The 20,975-nt window shown below is 31.1% G+C and overlaps 1 protein-coding gene across 1 annotated transcript; it reads right to left on the bottom strand.

Annotated features, from left to right (window-relative positions):
* Positions 1-2,844: 2,844 nt before the first annotated feature.
* Positions 2,845-4,690, bottom strand: LOC122318164 (transcription factor bHLH93-like). Its single transcript, XM_043135347.1, has 4 exons — positions 4,001-4,690; positions 3,614-3,781; positions 3,336-3,503; positions 2,845-3,238 (listed from the first exon to the last, which is right to left on the bottom strand). The coding sequence occupies exons 1-4, from the start codon at positions 4,679-4,681 to the stop codon at positions 3,152-3,154; spliced, it is 1,104 nt and encodes a 367-aa protein (XP_042991281.1). The 5' UTR covers positions 4,682-4,690; the 3' UTR covers positions 2,845-3,151.
* Positions 4,691-20,975: the final 16,285 nt, after the last annotated feature.

Below are 20,975 nucleotides of genomic sequence, written 5' to 3'. Positions count from 1 at the left end.
TTTTTAATACTTTTAAATATTTAAAAAAATAAAAAAATCACAATAATATTAATCAACATTTTCTTAATCACTATAATAAAGGAAAAAAAAAAAAAAACTGGGAGCGGTAGCTCGGGATTCCTAGCTTTATTCTATCAAGTAATACAATACAAGATTCTTTGTTTCTCTGTTCTTGTATCTCTGTTCTTGTACATGCTTCTGCACTTAACCCTCGTTCTTGTATTTTTGAATTGCTGTTGGGTTGATTCTCTGATAGGGGTCGCGGGGTTATCGGGAGTCCTAGGCGCTCTCCGAGTTTTTATGACTGTCCTTGATGAAAGCGTAACTCATTTTGAGAAGCTCTGGAAAAAGGAGGAAATTTGATATTGGTTTGAGTCGTGGGTGTTCTGGGTCGCGCAAGTCTCATAGATTCGATAGGAGTATTGAGGGAGTTGGCGGACGCGGACGATCTCAGAGGGATAATCAGCAGAATGCTTTAAATGAATATGTCGAGAAAAGTGGTAGCATGACTAGCACTTCGGATAAAGAGGAAACAGATTACTGGGCTTACGAAAGGCTGGACAAAGAAGAATGGGCTGTACAAAGACGATCTCTGACTTTGCAAGACAACTCCCCATTTAGCTGCCATGTGCGACTGTTGACTTCTGAATCGTGTACAATGTCACCAAGCCCAATTCGAAAATCCTATGTTGGGTAAACTTTGTTTCTGCATATTTAATGCTGAAATTGACTACCGTTTTTTTTTTTTTAAATAAAAGTAACCTCTTTATTAACAAAGCCTTTCTTTTTTGGCGGAGGAATAACCTTACAAAAGCATCATCACATCAAAAACAGTCCCAAAATAACCAAAAAAAAAAAAAAACTACCCAAAAAAAAAAAAAAAATACAATCTCAGATGAGGCAATCCCAAATAATCTAATCTCAACATGCCTCTCATCTCCCGTGGTAAATCATGTATGCTATCCTAAGAATTTGAAGTGCCATCCGCACCAAATGTGCCAGAAAATCAGCCGGACTATTACCGGTGATAAACATGTTACACTTGATAATTAATCTGATGAAGAACTTCCATTATTTCCTCTCAATAATAATCTTCCAAATACCACATAATCTTCCTTCCAAGAATTGACTACCTTTCCATTCATGTGCCTTAGAAATTGTGATTATCTTCTTTTCTCCCTCATGTGAAAAAAATTATAAGGGTCAGATGCGACAAATCTGGGTTGGTTTGTTTTGTATGGATTATTGCATCGTTAAGTTACCTAAACGCGGAATATGAAAGCTGTCCTGATGGGAGTTATTTCGGCTGGTGTTTGACAAACTAAGCTCTATGAACCTGAATTTAAGCATGCATGCAGCCTGATATTGAGGGCTTGAAGACAAGAAAAACAACAGTGGAAGTTTTCTTAAGCTAGTAAGTCAATAATTAGAAGAAAAAGGTCTGGCATTCGTAGCTACCTTTCTGTGCTTGTTTAAATTATTCTTATTCAACTCATTCCAAGTTCATATGTTCAAACTGCATGGTGTCATTGAGTATCTGGTAAAGGACAAAAGGTCTTTATACTTAAATTTAAAAATTGTTACTTGTGCAGGCCAGATTTCTTGGATCTATGAATAAGAAATCAAAGATGCCTTAAATTTTGTACTGACATTTCGATTGCATAAATAGCCGCAAAGGTGTTAAAGACATTACGTTTCAATTCTACGAGGTCTTAACTTTTGTGCTTTGACGTTGCAAGTTGTGTTGACGGCAATGCTCACTGATATAGGTGATCCTTTCTACATTGGGACCCTTTTTTTCTTAAAACAGAATTCTGGACTTTGCCCCCACAAGTTGGGGCTCATAGATTACGAGTATATTATATATACTAGATTACGTGTGTAACTCCCGGAAGGCTCAAGCCGCCAAGCCGGCCTATACTTCACAAAAAGATTACGGAGTCCCATTAGATTATTATAAACAGAAAACAATTCTTTTTTAAGTAACGGAAGATTTTATACACTATCAAAATGAGATATTACAACCTCTCTTCTTACATTTCTGACATCTATATTAGGCCAATGAACCGTGCCATTAAAGGTCAAAATCATGATTTATATTTTAAAAAGATTAATTAATGATACATGAGTTAGAATCCAATTAAAATATTATAAAAAGTATTAATTTCTTATTTTTAAATAATATGAAATCTCTTACGCCAATTACTTTATCAAAAAAAGAGTGTTATAAGTCAAAGTGATTAGACAAAAATAATATCACAAATGACGTAATTTCAAATGATTATCATCTTTGCTTTTACAACGGTGGCCAGTGTTAAAAAGATCAACCGGATCAACAAAACCGAGTCCTCTCTCTGTGTGCATCTCTCTCTCATGCACGCATACACATGCACGCTCTAATCAGTATGTAAGGTTAGATAGAAAAATGATTTTTGCAGTCGGTAAATACAGTCGGCGTACAGTCGCTTTGAAAAAAATAAATTAACATGAAACCTATATGAAAAAAAAATTATTTTTATAATTTTTTTTTATTCATTCCGTACAACCATGAAAAATAAAATATTTTTATAATTTTTTTTTATTCATTTCGTATAGCCGATTGATCTAGCAAAGCCCGGTTAGATATGCCCCATATACAGGGCAGTAATCTTTTGTAATAGAACCACCGGATTTGTGGCAGCTCAATCAAATTATTGGTGAATATATATATAATTTAGCAATAAGATATCAATAGCTATTTGTTTTTCAGCTCCTACAAACAACTTTAATTAATCTCTAACTTCCCCTCATATATATATATATATATTTATTCCATATGCATTCCGATTCCAATTCATGAACAACTTCGACAAAACTAAATCTTTTATTATTTATTTAGATCCGAACAGATCATGAGTTAAATATCATGCTTGGATCGACAAGGTCAGATCGTGAATACATCTGTTTGACTTAGAGTGGAACAAAAGATCCTTAACTTTAGAAAAAAAAAAAAAAAAAAAAAAACAATTGCAGTAGACAATACATTATTACAGCGTCTCTTGTGAAATTCCTTGAAGAAGAACAAGTTAAAAAATCTCATCCCTTCAAGCCCTGTAAAGTACCCCTCCGATGTTGTTTCTTTTCCGATGTTGTTTCTTTTCATTGGTTTTTTCTACAAACATCTTCCTCCATATCCGGCATTTCTAAATAATGCTTCCTTTATTTCTTCAGAACTTACCAATGCTCGCTGCTGCGTTCCCTAAAATCATTTTAAGAAAGTATACATATTAATTGATTCAAAACATGATGCACATTATTACTATAATGCGAATCATTAATTGAGGCAACATAAATACCTCAGAACAAGAAGCATGCAGTGAAAAATCATTGAAACAGCTTATAACACAATGTTGAATTTCAAGGCCCAAAGCTTCGAGCGTGTTTACTGTTGATAACAACAATCCTGGCTTAGCTGCACAGCAAATACCGATCTGAGTATCCGTGTACCTCCTCTCCACATTAAACTGCAAAGCCAAACGGATTCAGAAAATTCCATTCAAGAATTGAGTATATTATCACAAATTGGATTTCAGGGTCCAGATGGGGCATTAATTGCAAATTGAGGACATTTTACCTTGGGGGAATTTCTCACCATAACTTCATTTTTCTGTAGCTCCTGGAAGCCCATCAAATTAAACTGATTTTCACCTCCTTCAACGTTTTCTTCTCTCAACTTATTGATTCTTTCCAGAAGCTCCTTCATATAATCTATGGTGTCTCCAAGTATAGCTGTTCTGTCCATCTGCTAGCAATATTAACATTCTTCTGTAAATCTTAGAAGTCATAATTAAGAGGGAACTTATGCGTTTTAGGAAGTGTAGCTTTATGCAAAACGAATAGCCACACTTCAGAAAGCAAACAAGAAATTTATCATTAGTGATATAACCAGAACCAGGAAATGGAAGCATTGTTGTCTGCAGATTTATAAACAAGCTTTAGCAGAAATAAAATCTTAGATCACCTTGCTTATTTTAGGGACAATTGATCTGAGCATGGATAGGCGGTCGTTTAAGCGCTTCCTTCGTCTTCTTTCTGCCATTAGATTCTTTGAGGGCTGCCCTTCCAATCTCTTGGCTTTGCACTTTCTCTCTCCACATACACCCGTGTTGAAAGCTGGAATATCAGCAGCCTGGTCCATCTCAACTTTGCAGCCATTATTTTTCTCTTCCATACTGTGACTTTCACTGCCGAGTAAACTGAGGTCCTCATCCTCCATCGGTGGGTAATCTTCTCGGGTAGGAAACAGGGGTTTGTCATTAATCTTGGCGTATGATGTTTCAATTTCTGTAAATCCATCAAGAGATGGGTAAACCTGGTCACTGAAAGGACATTCAAAGCTGGGTCCGGTTGGTATGGAGAATCCTAGTAATGGAGGATTTGGAGTAGCCAAGACTGGGTTATCTTCCAAAGAATCAATGTTCCACTCATTAGGGAAGAACTCGTTCACTCCATTAGGAAAAGTGTTCCAAGTGTCTCTTCTTGGAGCCAGTAACTCCTCCAAGAAACTATGGGTAAGCTCCATTGCCCTTATCTCGCACTTTGCCGCTCTCTCTCTCTCTCTCTCTCTTAAAGAGGTGAAACGGTGATCTAAAGAGCTTGAATGACATGAAGTTGCACCAAACTGAAGGAACACATAACACATACACAAAAAAGGACAGTTTTTCATTATGAATGTATTATAGTATTCATTATACAGTGAAATTTGTACGTAGTAGCTCCTAGAGCTAGCCTAAGACAGAAATGGAATCTGCTTTTCTACTCTCTGTCATGGCTGATTAACGTCTCTTTCACCGAAATTATCAATAGACAATTTCAATATTTTAATTCCAATACGCTTAAAGCTTTGACCCATAAATCTGTCCGGAAGGAAAATGGAAGGCTGACATAATAGACTGTCAGATTCTTTTTATATATCTGCATTACATCTTAAGATTTACTAGTTTTTTCGTTGGCCTCTCAAGTCTCAAGATTTACTTCTTGATTTACTTATGAAAAAAAAAACAAAAAGATTTACTTTACTTTTGGATTTAACATAAATAATGCCTTGATGGGTCCCATTCATGCCTGATCAGTTCTCTCTAAGCTTACGTTTACTGGGGGGTACTGGGTTTTTGCTCATCTTCACATCCCTCGCTCGTGGATAGGCATGGAAAACTATATATGCCTAAGATGTCTAATCTAGATGTAAACTCGAGAAAATTAGGCTTGCTATCTGCGTCTATATATGAAAAAACTTCTGTTCACAGAAGTTCGTACGTACTAATGTGATATATAAAGGCATAAAATCAGAATCAAAAGGATATTCCATTGATCAGAAATAATAAGCATGCATGCGTAGGCCGGGTATCCTCCAAATCATAATAGTAATTTGTAGAACGTATTGCTCTTAAAAAAGAAAAAGAAAAAAGGATTTCCTCATCTTTATTAATACAAGAAAATTATTTATAATTTGCTCTCAGTTATTTTTTATAAATGATAATTATTTTCAGTTAAAATGAATTAATTCTCTTCACAAATAATTATTTTGGTTATAAATTATTTATTATATATATTTATTTTTCTTAATTTGTAGTGCATAAAAGAGGTAGGTATCTAGCCATAATATGACCGACAAAAATAATCACACACGTACTCAATCATATAACATGACGAAACCCTAAAGAATGAGAACATATATGTATGGCTGGCTGCATGACCTACAGATCCATTGTCACCCTCTTTACTGGACAATGGCAGTACGATATGATCTTTAACACTGGCCAGCTGCCTATATTTTTATGACCTCAGTGTTAATTAATAGTATTAATGCATCTGAGGAGATCATTATATATCTAAATTAATAAATTATTTCCATGAGATAAAATGTACATAGATTTCCTAATATTAGCAGTATTTCCATTGAATCTTAATCATTCAAAAAAAAAAAATGCCAACATTTTGAGTTATAAAAATGCGACTATATTCCTGTGATGTATCAGATTATATCAATTTATGAGTATACTTTTTTTGTAATCTCTTTAAATGAATGTGATCGATTGCAATTCTTCATAAGATCGGACCAAAAGAAAGTTTATCCTCTGAAGTAAGAAACGATTATTGAGAATCCTCTTGAGTACGTCAATCAAATCCTGATGGATCTATAACATTTTATTAATTTAGTTAGTCTATTTATCTACGCAAAGAAACTTAATGTGTTACATTTATTTTCAATGAATTGAGTTCAAAGTTTAAAGTTGCATGTTTTAATTTGAAGTACATTTCATAAGAAAATAACTTTGCAAACACTCATTCACTTTGTCCAAGAAAATAATTTGTTTTGGCCCACAGGTTATCCAAGCTGTGATCGTATTGATAATTGCTCCATGATTTGCTCAAACTGTGTACAACAAAATGTGAACCTGGGTTTTGGTCTTTGCCTTTTATTATACCTTAATTTAGAAGGAATTAATGAAAAGAACATTGATGCTATCTAGCTGTTTACACCTTATATTATATATATATCTGTTTTAATTTTTTATTTATTAATATATTTTTAATATATTAATTAAATTTTTTTGCTTGCCATCTCTACACCATATACAAAATAAATAAAAATAAATATTCAGGACATAAATAAGGAGTGAATTGTTCTAAGTAAAATCAAGCCAGCCAAGTTTTGCAACAGTAACAGTATATATGTTTATGATGTATTTATCACCATATCAGTTTGCTCAGTAAATCAAGCCAAACACACATCTCAAGGAGACAATGACGACAAAAGCATTTTTGAAACTAGACCACGTGAACATAATCACCAGGTGATTGATTGATTTGTGTCGGACGAGTGATCTGCCCATGTGTTTTGACGACCAAAACATAATACTGCTTTTATTTTTAATATATGGTATAATTCCCTTAATTCAATTATAAGGCCTGGTGCATACCCTAAATACTATTATATTATTCTATTTCATCACAATATTTAAAATTTAAAATATAATAAATATTTATTTTTTATTTTAAATTTTTAATATTTTTATCTAATCATTATAACTTTATAAAATTTTTAAACAAAACATAAAAAATAATTTATTTTTTTAAAATCTTAAAATAAAAATAATATTTTAACCATATAATATTTTTATTCAATATATTTTCTCTTATTTCTTAAAATCTTTTAAAAATCTTAATTATAACTATTTTATTATTATTTACAGACTATTTTATTACTATCCAAACCAACCTAATTTGTTTCAAAAATTCTTTTTGTCACACATAAGAGAACTCTAATTTTCTCAATCAGCCTTTAACTATCTGGTATTGACTAGATTGTTAAAGGGAAAAATATAGTTACAAGCATAATTGTGTATTAATCTGTGTACTAATATGATGTGATTGATCAAAAAATAAATTTTATTGAAAACAGTCTTAATTTAAATTTTAAGTATGAATGAATCAGAATTGATATACAGATTAGTACGCGACTGTATTTGTATATAGCAAAACTCTTGATAAAGAGCATCGCTAAGTAAGTACATGTATCAAATAAACAAATTCTGCACAGGTCTTTGTAAGAAAATAGATTCTACTAAAAAAATAATAAATTTTTTTATTTATATTTTTTCATAATAGTGTCTACTTTATAAAAAAGGAACAATACAAAATTTGTCTATTTAAAATTTATATAAATCATTATGTTAAAGTCTATTTTCTCAAAGGGTTTAATAAAAATGACCACTCTTGTGTTTTTTAAGGAGTAATGGAGTAGTGGATATAATTGTTATAATAGTGATTAATTTTGCCATTTTTTTTTGGGTAGAAACTTGTGAAACAGTGATAGACAATTATAGACGAGATTGAGTGGAGGTTCCAATTATTATATATATATATATATATATATATAATAAAATCAGAGTAATGGTGGAAATGATTTTTCTTAGTCTAATGGGATTAGAGACCAAACTTTTTATATGCTATTACTTTTTAAATTTCATTCCATTGAAGGAAGGTTTGGATATTAAGTTGAAATGAGATGAGATAAAATAAAAGTTAAATATTATCTTTATTTTAAGATTTGAAAATATTGAATTATTTATTATATTTTATATGAGAGTTTTAAAAAATTATAATGATTATATAAAATAAGATAAGATGAGTTGAGATGCTCTCTCAATCCAAATAAGTCAGGTCTCATTGATTACATAGATAAGATGAGATAATATGATATAAAAGTTGAAAGTTAAATAAAATATTATTAGAATATAATTTTTATTTTAAAATTTGAAAAAAATTAAATTATTTATTATATTTTGTTTAAAATTTTGAAAAATTGTAATAATTATATAATCTTATCTTTGTTTTTAGTCTTTAAAATGCATTATTGATCTTCCAAATCATTAACCATTTAGTAACTTAATTGTTTCGTTCAATGACCCTATCATGGCAATATAAATAAATAAAACGTTACATGAGTAAACTACATCTTATTTAAATTCTATTGAAAAACTACTTATGTTTGTTGTTAGTGGGGAACCAGAAATTCTATTTTTGAAAACCATATTGATCGATGCAAAGTGTATATATTATACACTTTGTTGTTTATAATTATAAGTAAATACATTGTAGACCTAATTTAATTTCATATTCCCTCAATTTATAAGAAATGCTTTTTGGATAGTATATTTTTTAATTCATATTTTCAAGTTTTTAAATTTTTGGTGAAATATTTTTGGTATTTCTTTTATGTATGTATACTGATTTATTTTTATATTTTGGATGCAAAAATTATGAACTTTAAGAAAATACATGAACTTTTTTTTTTACGTACTTTTTAAAAAGACTCAAGAATTTTAGATGAAATTATAAGAAAATTTTCATATTTTTAAAATATTAAGTTTTTAAATTTTTTGAGATAAATATTATTATTATTTTTTTTAAAAACTCTAATTATTACCTGTATGGACATGTGTGGTATTCGTACACCTTTTCTGTGGTTTCTTTGAATCCAATAGGCAGCGCCCACAAGATTTAAGACTCTCTCTCTCTCTCTCTCTCTCTCTCAGAGACTCACCAAAACCAAATCCGCTTTAATTTCATTCGTTTTTTTTTTTTTTTTGTAATTTTTTTGGGTTGCTTTAAAATTGGACTAGATAGCTCCTCTGTACCTCCGTTGTCTCTGTTACGTAACTGTGGTGGAGTGCCTTTTACATAAGAGGAGCCGAGTCATGGGTGTCCGTGTCCCCAACATCACTGTTTATTTACGTGCATTCCTCAGAAAAAGTTGTGCATATCATTACAGCAGCAGCAGCAACTGCTTAAGATTGATTGGCATTGCATACCAGCCCTGGCTTTCACAAAGTGACCTAGCTGCTGCCTCTTCCAGATTATTTGGACTACTTAGTAGCATGTAAAGACGGATGATCAATGAGGTTTTGCCAGTACTTATAACGTATGTTTAAAGTAGCAGAGAGACAGAGAGACACAGAGAGAAGAGGGGGAAGTGGTAGGGGCAGCCACAAAATACAGAAAATAAGGACAGGAAAGGGTATGGTCAGTGTTGGGTGTGCAGGGAAAGAGGGTTATGACGTAAGTCACTGTCTCTCATTCACGAGTCACTTCAGCACAAGAAAACGAGGCGGCTGGCGCCACCCAAAAGAGCGATAGAGCAAGAGAGAGACTGTGAGAGGAAGGTACATCAAAAGACGTGTAATTGACTAACAGTAGCTTTGTCACTTAGCTTCTGCATGGGGCCAAATCAAAACTAGAAAAGAATATCATCCCGATTCCCCGTCCCCTCAAATATATTCGGATTATAAATACTTCTTTCAGTTTTAGGTTATGCATTGTATTTAAAAAAGAGATATACTACCTATTCCTATATCATATACTAATACATATGTAAGTAAGTGATAAAATATAGATAAATGATTTATGCAGTTGGTAAATACAGTTGGCGTACAGTCATTTTGAAAAAAATGAATTAATATGAGACCTATATAAAAAAAATTATTTTTATAACTTTTTTTATTCATTCTATACAGCCATAAAAAAAATATTTTTATATATTTTTTTAATTATTCTGTACAATCGACTGCATGCCGACTGTATTTATCAATTACATTTAACAAAGCCTTAAAATATAATAGACACGTGGTATTTTCTAGACCCAAGCCAATGCGAAAACTCATAAAGAAGAAAGAATAGGAAGAGGATGAGGAAACAAATGAACGAGGGAGTTCAAAGTGTCAGAGAAAATAAATAATTTGACATAAATGAAAGATGACGGGGGCATAAAGAAATTTCGTTGATCTAGTCGAGTATCGAATAATGTAAATCTGTATATTTTTTTTATATTTATTTATTATTTACTGTTATGAATGTACACATATATTATCTAGTCACATCAAACCGCTAGGAGCTCCAAATTGAGACCTGAACAATCTTAGCGAGATTGAGAATGGATCTTTATTCTCGCATGTTGTGTTGAATTTAGATATTAACAATATCATTTATTATTTTTTTTATTTTATTTAAAGACACATATTTACGCATCAATATGTGTATATTTAAATAAAAGGATAAAAATTATAAATCACATATTGATATTTGGTGTAAGGGATTAATAGAATTTTTCTTTAGAAAAAAGATAGGCACTTCAAAATTATAGGAAGATATCATTTTTTTAACCTTTTATATAAAAATATAATATAGATAATTAAATCTATTTTTCATTAATTTAAATTTTGAGACAAGTAATAATTTTACATAATATCATGGTAGAATACTAGAAATCTTAAATTCAAAACTTGACTTAATACTCTATATATGTTGTTTAATTAAATATTTTTATGTAAAAATGACTATTAAGAATAAAATACAAATAATTAAATTTTTTCTATTAGCTTAAATTCTTAAGATAAATGATAATTTCACATTTAAAAAAAAAAAAAAAATTAGAATCTAGTTATGGTCTTGTTCTAAAACTATATTAATAATATAATTTTTAGACTTTACAAATCATTGCTCATGATGGTTAAAGTCTATATCTCATAGGGTTTAATACAAAATCATCAATTGTTGAAATAATGATTATTTTTGTTTTGATGGTTAATTAAAGTCGATGTATTTCTTGTTTGTTTTTTTAAGAAACTTGTGAAACAAATGATAGACAGCTATAGACAAGTGGGACTTCCAATTATTATATATATCATTGCCCGTTAGTGTATTAATTTTTTTTTTTTCTTCTATTTTGTTTTCAATATTTTTTAACATTCTTAATTATTAAGAAAAAAAGTATACAATTTCATTAATAGTCACTTACTTAATTTTTAAGTAAAAATAAATAAATAAAAAATTAAAATAATCAAGCGGTAAGTTTGACAGACTACTAACATTTCCAATACATAAATCTTGTTCAAGCATTTTATAAAAAAGTAGATCTCATCAAGAAAAAAGTGTAAAAAATCTACTTTTTCTTAGTAGAATCTACATTTTTACAAAAGCCTTGAACAACACTTATACAGCTAAAACTTGTACATAGTGTTAATCTATAATAAAATCAGAGTAGCGGTGGAATATATAAAATTTTCTTACTCTAATGGAATTAGAGACCAAACTTTTATTATTATTATTACATGTCCAATATCATCCCACTTTAAATATCTAAATAAAGTTTATTGATCTAAACCTATATTTAACATTATTCTATATAATATATTATGCACTAGCTTATTACTACTTATGAGCCTAGCGATAAAGACGATTATCTTCCATTTTTATCACCAAAAGGGCTCGAACGATGTCGACATGTTTGGAGAGAGGATAGAAAACTTGAAAACTTTTCTATTTTTGCAAAGAATATATCATTTTCACACAATCATTTGGATTTATGTTGATAATATTTTACACAACATAACACCAGAACAATTTTTCTTTGTTTCTCTTTTTTTTTTTTTTTTTTTTTTTTTTTTTTTTTTTTCTCCCTATCACCGAATTTGATTTCAAAGAAAAATAAATCCAAAATAATTTCTGAGGATCTCGGAAATTTCACATGATGGCTATACAAAAGGTTTCATCTTCGTTTGAAAATTACGCAAGTACGCACATTAACCCTTCCGCCTAGTAATCTCTCAATCCTGAGCTGGCTGGGTGTGAATGCGATCGATGGGTCGGTACCAATCATTAAGATACATGATAAGTCATGAAGTAATAAATATAAGGTTGAGGATTTTGGGATATAGGTAGGCAGAATTAATTCTGGACATTGTCTGGGTCAGCCGGTTTCATCAGTTGAGTGCTGTTAAGACATTCGTGCAATCAAGTCATGCACATATACAATCAGAGTGCCTTGGTCGGTATGCAATTCAGATGGGACAACAATGGTTTTGACTTGTGGGTTCATGATCAGACTTGGCAAAATGTCCATGATCTACAGGAAACGAAATATTAAAGACCACAAGCTGATCATTGCATGCATGCCGTAAGCCAGCTAGGTTGCTACGATTTTCTAGATTTTTTTTACAATAATAATTTATTGGCTGTTCTTTCAAATGTCAATTATTGGTTTTGAATTTCAATCGTATGATTTTTTACATGAATGATTACTAATTTCAAGTTCAAATTTAATAAATACTAACGTGGTAATTAAATATATTAATCTTGAAGTTGATAGATGCTAATGTGCGAGATCTGACACCAGACATAATAATGATTATTTTACAGACTAATTTCTACAGATAATTTACAGGAAATGAAAGTGATTTGCTTAAAACATAGAGATCAAAATTCTAAATAATATTGATTAATAATAAAATTCAAAATTATTTTACAAAACTCACAAGCCGGACTTAAATAGTTTCAAAATCTAAAATTATGAAAAGTTTTTCAAAAATGAAAAAAATATAAATTATTGTATGAGAAATTAATACATAAATAAATAAGAACCTACTAAGAATTTGGTCAAAATCAAGTTCATAATCACTTTTAAACTTGAAACTAAATATTTACTAATAAGGCAAGAATGAACATAAATATATGATTTGAAAAAAAATAATTGATATTATTTCAAATGATTTTAGAGAAAGTAAATAATATCCTATATCAATTTAGATTTGCACCAAATTCATATCTAACATGATAACGAATATTAAAGTAATTTTCGTTGCGGATTGGGTAAAATAATACCTAATGGTTATAATCTTAAGCAATATGAACGCTTTTAATCCAATTGTTCAACGTTTAAAGGTGTTCGAAGCCAACATCATGAGGTGGTATTTTTTTTACCCATCTTCACCCTTTTTCCGAGGCTCTAACCTTTTAAAATTACTATTTTTTATATTTTATAAATGAAAAATGTTATTATCGGAATGTAGTATAAGAGCTAGACGATCTAAAGATGATGAAAAATATCGCTTACTTTACATAAGGGGATGAAATTGAGATATTAGTGTCCTCTAGAGGTTTTATTTAAATTTAAATTCCATATTAGAAAGATATCTAACTATTTTAATTGAGTGCTTTTTTATATACTTTCATATTATGTATATGTTTATGTAAAAATTCCTTAGAACTTTTATAATCTGTACGAGGTTAGCTAGGCCCATATAGAAAGCTGTGAGTAGGGTTGCATGTAATCAATTTGGTTTGGTTCGATTTGATTTTGGATATATTTTAGAACCGAATCAATATATACCAGTTTTGACATTTGAAGAATCGATACCGCACTGGTTACACTCTTAATTGAGTATCCAAACAAATGGTGGCTAGTTAAGTGTTCTTATAAGGTCCATGAGTATAATTATGATGCTCGAACTAATTATTACCGTACTCCGTTATGAACAGTACATTCAGCTATAAATTAAACCCATACTTATAATATGATGCTCATGACTACAATTAATACTTACCGCATTTTTTGTCGAAAAATTTAAAAAGAGATATTACAAAAAGGTGGGGAGCCAATGAACAAATTAACAACGTATATACATGATATTATTTGATTTGTCCTGATCAAGGAGTTTCTAAATTGGACCTGCTTGCTATATCCATTGAGAAAATTAGCCACCGAGAAAAGTCACCGAATGTGTAAATATCGTTTTTATTTTTTTAAACAATTTTTAAACCATCTTAAATATATTTTTTAAAAAAATCACAAACTCACTAAAAAATACTGCTGAATGATTAAATTAAAAAAAAAAAAACATAATTGATAGCCTTTTTCGGTGTACACTCTTGGTGGAACAAGCATTCCCTTCCTAAAATGAGCCAGAGAGGCCCAAATTAAATGAATGAGAATGAATAAGTCTCATGAGACTATATATGCCACTATATATACTTCTCATGACTCATGTACGTACTGGAAAATAGGAACCATACAAGGCCATGCATATTGAAGTTAATTGCAATGATCTATTTAGTAAACATTTTTTATTTGAGATTGTAATATTCATGATTATAAAAAGGAGACCGTTTTCATGAATAAATGTTATGTGCGGTACGCGCAAAAAGGTACTAATTTGGACATTTGGTCCAGGAAGTGTAATGCGAAATTTGTACAGCATTTAGCTGTAAGTTTTGATATTGTAATAAGAGTCATGTAGAGTTTTGAATGGATTGAAAGATCTTCATTCTTTCAAAAATGGATCTAAAGTACTCCCATTTATTAAGGGACTATCAACACTAGAGAAGATATTCCATATTCTAAAAGACCTGGACTTCTTTAAGAGATTTGAGTTGGATTCGAAGATCTTGAGGTTGATAGTGGTGGTGATTATAGAAATCAAAGAAGGAAGAGGAGGCAGATAGAGAGAGGTGATCGATAAAGATAAGTAGGAATCATGAAAAGTAGAGGATAGGATGGTAGGTGGGGAAGATGAATAGAAAAATCTCTCCTAATTAGTGTATTGTGAAAGAGGAAGAGGGGTAGGAAGAGGACGAGAATAGGAAAGGAGTTTTTTTCCTTGAATAAACTCTACAATCAAGAGAGAGGTGAAAAAGATAGGTAATGTGTGATTTTATAAAGGGAGAAAAATTTATATCTCCTTCAGTTGTAGAAGAGAGTAAGTGGTGGATCTTGCCACCTCAAAAGGGTGGCTGGAGAAACATGCCATAAGGGTGGTGGTTCTGTTTGGAATATGGACTTAATTCAGTCTAATTTTAAGCTGATTCTAACATCTAAATACTCAACTCTCAAATCATTAAACTCAATTCAATTCAATATTTAAATGGAACCTTAATTTACTACTTTTGGACGACTGGGCAATACTATTTCAAATGATGGGTAGCTGAACATTCACAAGAGTCATTTAGAAAAGTTAATTATTCCAATTATTCTTAATTTTGTGGTTCCTATATAACCATCTCATTGGAAGGTGGTTGGGTTCACCTTTGATTGTTTTATGTAAATATTATAATTCAAGAACTCAAGTGATTAAATTTTTAATTTTGTGTAAGCACATGTATTAATTTCCATATATGTTTGACGATTAAGTGAGGTGATCAGAGTGCTACACTGAATTGATTGTAAGGTATGATACATACATGCAAGTCTTTGTAGTTAAATTGTTTGTAATTGGCTTGACATTTTCCTTCGGTTAAAACAAGCTGAAGATTGGCCAAAAGATGTAAGTAAATGGAGCTGGTGCCTGGTGGTGCTCGAATCTGCCTGCAGCTTTTGAATAAAGTTTTCCAGAAACACCAGAATCCGATCACGTGCATATATGTTCTGGGTATATATATAATGATGAGAGGAATATTTTTTGTTTGTCAAACTTCATAGGATATCATCATTATGGTGATTGATAAAAGAGAAAAGTAGAGATCGGTAGTACTATTTATATGCTTTTAATCGAAGTCAAGATGGGTAATCTTGAGGTTGAGTACAGGTAGCATGTAGAAGTCAAAAAAATTAAGAGAGACAGTATGCCATTCTATTCTGATATTGGCATTTTAATGGCTGATATGCATCCCCTTGCAACCAATAGAAGTACGTAGTAGTCTCTGAAGATACTCCCAAACCTTGGTAATGATCATGTCTGGCCGATGATTTGTTGGATTTATTTGTGAAAATGAGACACCGAGCTATTTACAGCTCTCTTATATAGACACGTGACTCTGACATCTTACAAAACTCCAACTTGAATTTTGTAAGTACTCCTCACTCAAGCCTTTTCATTTTGTGTTGTTCTGTTATTTTTTCCGACAGTGTTAATTATTAACTCATGGAAGACATTTTATTTAATTCCATTAACGCATGGCATACCTAATCCACCTTCTGTAGCGGAAACTTTCCTAGGGCCGGTTCTAGCTCACTCCAACCCTAGCTAATTAGTTCATCATGCAATGTCGTTGTGCTGTCAATACATACATACACACATATATTTATATATATATATATACACACACACACAGAGGTCATTTTGAAATTAGTGGGAGTAGAATTTAATTTATGATAGAGACGAGACATGGATGCTCTTAATAATTTTATAACTTTGTAAACAATAAACATAATATGTAAAGCAAGTAAACAATAAATATGCTTCGAAATTATACTTTTATAAAAAAAATAGCAAGGTTATTACCTTAAGCTTTACTTGAATACATTACTTAAAGTTTCAACTTAGGTTCAAACGAATAGGGATACATGACAAAAATAAGGCAGGGCATTCTCTATGGTTATCTCTCTTTACAATTCGCTCTTTGGTTACTGGTTTTTTTGCCATAAATTTTTCTTTTACCGATTCTACCTGTTATAGGGTTGGGAGCTAGGAATGCTCTATGGATTCCTGTGGTTGTGGTGTTTTTTTTTTTTTTTGTCAAATTATTTTCTTTTTGACTCAACATAAGAGTGTTCTGAAGATTCTTGCAGTTGTCGCTTTGCTTTTTCTTTTATCGAGTTATTTTACTTTTGACTTGTAGCATAAAAAATTTCTTATCCTGTAGTAATGATCTTTGGCCCTAAAAATTTTTACAAACTTGAGGATAATTTGATAACGGGACATCGTACTATTCATGAATAGTGTTTGTTAGATCTTACAATTTCATGAATGGTATCAGTGACTTAATTTTTCTATTACTTTTTAGCTTGTCTTCCTCCAGTTTTTTTAAAAATCTTTACCGAGGTAGGAATTGAGATCTTGTGCTTTTCGGAAAATTTCACGTAGTCATGAATTTGGCTTAGTTTTAAGAGTGACTTTGGCTAACCTTTATTTATTACTCATTTTCTTGTTCTGGACTTAGTGAAGATGATACTGAAGAGATTGGAGATGTCTCATTTTATGCTCCTTCAATTTGTAATAGGGCTTTTTTCAAAAGATCTGCAAGATCTTCCTTTGTCTTGACTTGGGTCATGGTTGAAGCCATAATTGTTTGAAGTCTTACTTTTTCTACAAGGAACTTGGATTGGTTTGTTGATGATGGGACCTATTTCTGAGCTTGTAAAATTACCGTATGGAACATGAATTGATCCAACCATTTTACATAGAACTTCCGAATACAAGAATCTTGTCCTTTGACAAATTCCTATTTCAGTATCCAGGGGACTTTATACTTGTGAAAAGGAAGGAAGTAGGAAATTAATTGGGAATCTTGTTTATCAACTTGGAGGACAGTAGAAAACTATCTGATAACTTCTATGAATTCTTTAGGGTAAATTTTTATACTGGGACCGTTAATAGTTCACCATCTTAAGAGCTAACTTGGGATTTTTCTTTTGAAGGAGTTGTCTAAATTTACAAACCAAGAATGATTGTAGGTCTCATTTTGACAGAGAATTACTTTGAGGCATGCTTCCATGTAGTCATAATAACTAAATGGTTCTTCATAATCTTGTAATTTCATGAGAACAGATGTGTGAGTTCTCCATTATTTTTAAGAAATTATACTTAAAATCTACTACTTGTGAATTAAAATGCGATTTATCGACTAGTGGGTTGAGATTTATCCATGATGGGGTTGGATCTTTGTGTGACTTTGGTCAGGTTCTATTCTAAATAGGTTAGTTGGAAATTGTTTAAAAATGTATAGACTGGTTCTTTGGAACATAGGCAATCTCTGAGTAATTTGTTGACTTTAAAAATCCACAACCTGGTATGGGTTTTCCCAAGTGGATGGTCTTAAACTTATGTTTCATGAAGAAACCAAGGCGGACTCATAGGTACGTAGGTGTTGAATGTGTTCCAAGGGCTGGTCTTCTAATTGGTCCAAGGACTTGATATCGATTTAGGCTGTGTGGTGAGTTGGGGAGACTTTACTAGTATTCAATACCATGTCCAGGAATCACCATCAGTTTTTCAAACTCTTATTTCTTTGGTGTTTTGGTTCTACTCTTACTTTGGGGGGAAGATTTTTTTTGTAACTCATTTTTGCCCTGTAAAAACTCATGAGTTAGGAAGTCTGGATTTGAGTTCTGATCTCCTTTTATTTATATATATACGTATTATATATCAAAATAAAAAATACCTAGAATGGACTGTTATCTTGTAAAAACTTCATGTTCTGATGCTATATTTTTTTTGACATTTTTTTCCAAAACAAATTTTGCACTGTCACAATCTACTCTTTTTAAAAACTTTTGGTTTAAAAGATCTTGTAGGAACTTTAATACACATAATATTATAGATATAATTTTCTTTTTAATGGTGCTATAATTATTTTGAGTAGAATTCCATATGCCATAATTTTTTTCCAGATCTATGTCCAAGCTTTTGTTTGACAATGCCACCATAACCTACGTAAGAGGCATATCTTTCTATGACTTTGAACAAATATACAAAATGAAGGCCAAGATAGGGTAGTGCTTTGGCATTTTTTTTATTTGTTAGACCAAGGAAGTATATTCTTGTGTCCATGGTGGAAGAATAATTTTGAGCATGTCGAACAAAGGTTTACACTTTTTCTGAGACCTTGGTAGAATTTTGAAATGACCATCCGTAATCACCATCCTTTTCTAAGTGCACAAAATTGTAGACCTAAGCTTTTGATACCACCTTTATAATGCCCCAAATCCAAAACTATAGACGGTTAAAGTTTTGTCTGTATTTTTAAAGAGAAAAGTTATTTGCAGTTATAGAGTGCACAATTGTCATGTACAATACCTTTTAAAAAAATTTAGTAAATATAAAATACACATAAAAAGATAAATTTTTAATACTGGACCTACTATTTTTTAAAAGGAATGCGTAATACTTACACAATTAGTGACTGTATTTAGCATCACTCATTTTTAAAACTTTCTTCATATTTATAAATATATATCAAATACACAACCTCTAAACTATTCACCACTATAATACAATAATTCTAAAAAATTTCATTTACAAGTTCAAACAGAGCCATTAAATTCTAAATAAATACAATACAAATAATTAGACAAAAATAGTAAAAGTAACTATTATATGACTATAAAAAAACCCTATGTACAACCAAAACTATTTTTAAGCATCAAAACCATTGAGCCCCAAAACTTCCATCCTTAATCAACGAAAGCCAAGGCCACTCTGGAGTCTTTGACTCAAAAGCTATCATCTTAATAAGAAACTTTCTACAACTTTGAAAAAGATGTGAAATGGAGTAGTGAGCTACCACGTGCTTAGTAAGTAGCAAATTAATGAAGGTGTGAGAGTTGGCAATTTTATTGACTATAAGAGAGTAAATAAATTCCCAATAAAAATAATGTGAGTGATACAATTATATTCCAAACAACATGTTTAATCAAATATCATATTCAAGGCTATATGATAATAGGGAAATCACTAATATACCACAAACATATCATGCCACGAAGAGATAATGCCATGAGTGGCATCAATATACCACGAAGATGTTATGCCACCAAGAAATAACACCACGAGGGGGGGTCAAACAAATCATAAAGACATTCATATCATAGGCTTAAGAGTAAATAGCATATTCACATTTAAGTTCCAAAATTTAATAAGCTACATTAGCATTCCTCAAACATTTCAACCATTACAAAATTTGCATAATTCCCACAAGTAGTGCTAAAATAGTATAAAAATGTGTACAAATTTAAGGTTTACACAAGTTTGAAATATAACACCAAAATACAAAATTCCAAACAAAAGAAAATTCAGACTTCTTTCCATTTCATAGTCAATTCATGATCTTTAGCAATTTCGCATCATTGCTTTGAATCTATTTAATTCTTTCAATCAAAGTGGGTTGTACACTCAATTTAGTTAGGTAAGGTCGAGAATTGTCTACTATAATCTCAATATCTTGCTTCCCTAAATCTAAAATAATTTGCATCTGAGTGGTCACTAAAGCAGCTGCAAGCACCAAAGGATTTCCTATTAAGTGCGTTTGCAACTACATTTGCCTTACCAGGGTGGTAGTTCATCGTACAATCATATCCTTAATTAATTCTATCCACCTTCATTGTCTCAAATTTAATTCTTTTTGAGTAAATAAATATTTCAAACTTTTGTAATTGGTGTAAATTTCTCACTTCACACCATATAAATAGTGCTTCCAAATTTTTAATACAAATACTATAGCAGCCAACTCCAAGCCATATGTAGGATAATTAGTTTATAGCCCTTCAATTTGCAGAAAGCATATGTGATTGTTTTTCATTGTTGCATCAACACGTACACAACATAATCCCTATATGAGGCGTCATTATAAATGACAAAACTACTAGAATCAGAGGTATGGTTAACACCAGAGTAGTAACTAACATATGCTTAAGCTATTGGAAACTACTCTCACCTTTACCTATTCACTAGAACTTAACATTTTTTATACTTAGTTGAATCAATGACATTGCTATACGAGAAAAGGCATCTACAAACCTCCTACAGTATTTCGCAAGACTTAAGAAATTGTGAATTTCACTTAAGTTAGTTGACCTACTCCATGCAGTCATGGCCTCTACTTTACCAGGGTCTACCACAATTAGGGGTGAGATTCGGCTGGTCTGGATCGGAGAAATCGATTGG

Source organism: Carya illinoinensis, chromosome 8 (assembly GCF_018687715.1).
Source record: "Carya illinoinensis cultivar Pawnee chromosome 8, C.illinoinensisPawnee_v1, whole genome shotgun sequence".
Taxonomy (NCBI): domain Eukaryota; kingdom Viridiplantae; phylum Streptophyta; class Magnoliopsida; order Fagales; family Juglandaceae; genus Carya; species Carya illinoinensis.
This window is presented reverse-complemented; position numbering and strand designations above follow the sequence as displayed.

What these genes read in the sequence shown, in the direction of transcription:
- LOC122318164 (XM_043135347.1), bottom strand. Translation starts at nt 4,681, where the DNA reads ATGTGTTATGTGTTCCTTCAGTTTGGTGCAACTTCATGTCATTCAAGC. An exon ending in TTGTCCCTAAAATAAGCAAG is followed by an intron (nt 3,782 to 4,000) that starts GTGATCTAAGAT and finishes TATTGCTAGCAG; the next exon opens with ATGGACAGAACAGCTATACT. An exon ending in TGCATGCTTCTTGTTCTGAG is followed by an intron (nt 3,239 to 3,335) that starts GTATTTATGTTG and finishes AAATGATTTTAG; the next exon opens with GGAACGCAGCAGCGAGCATT.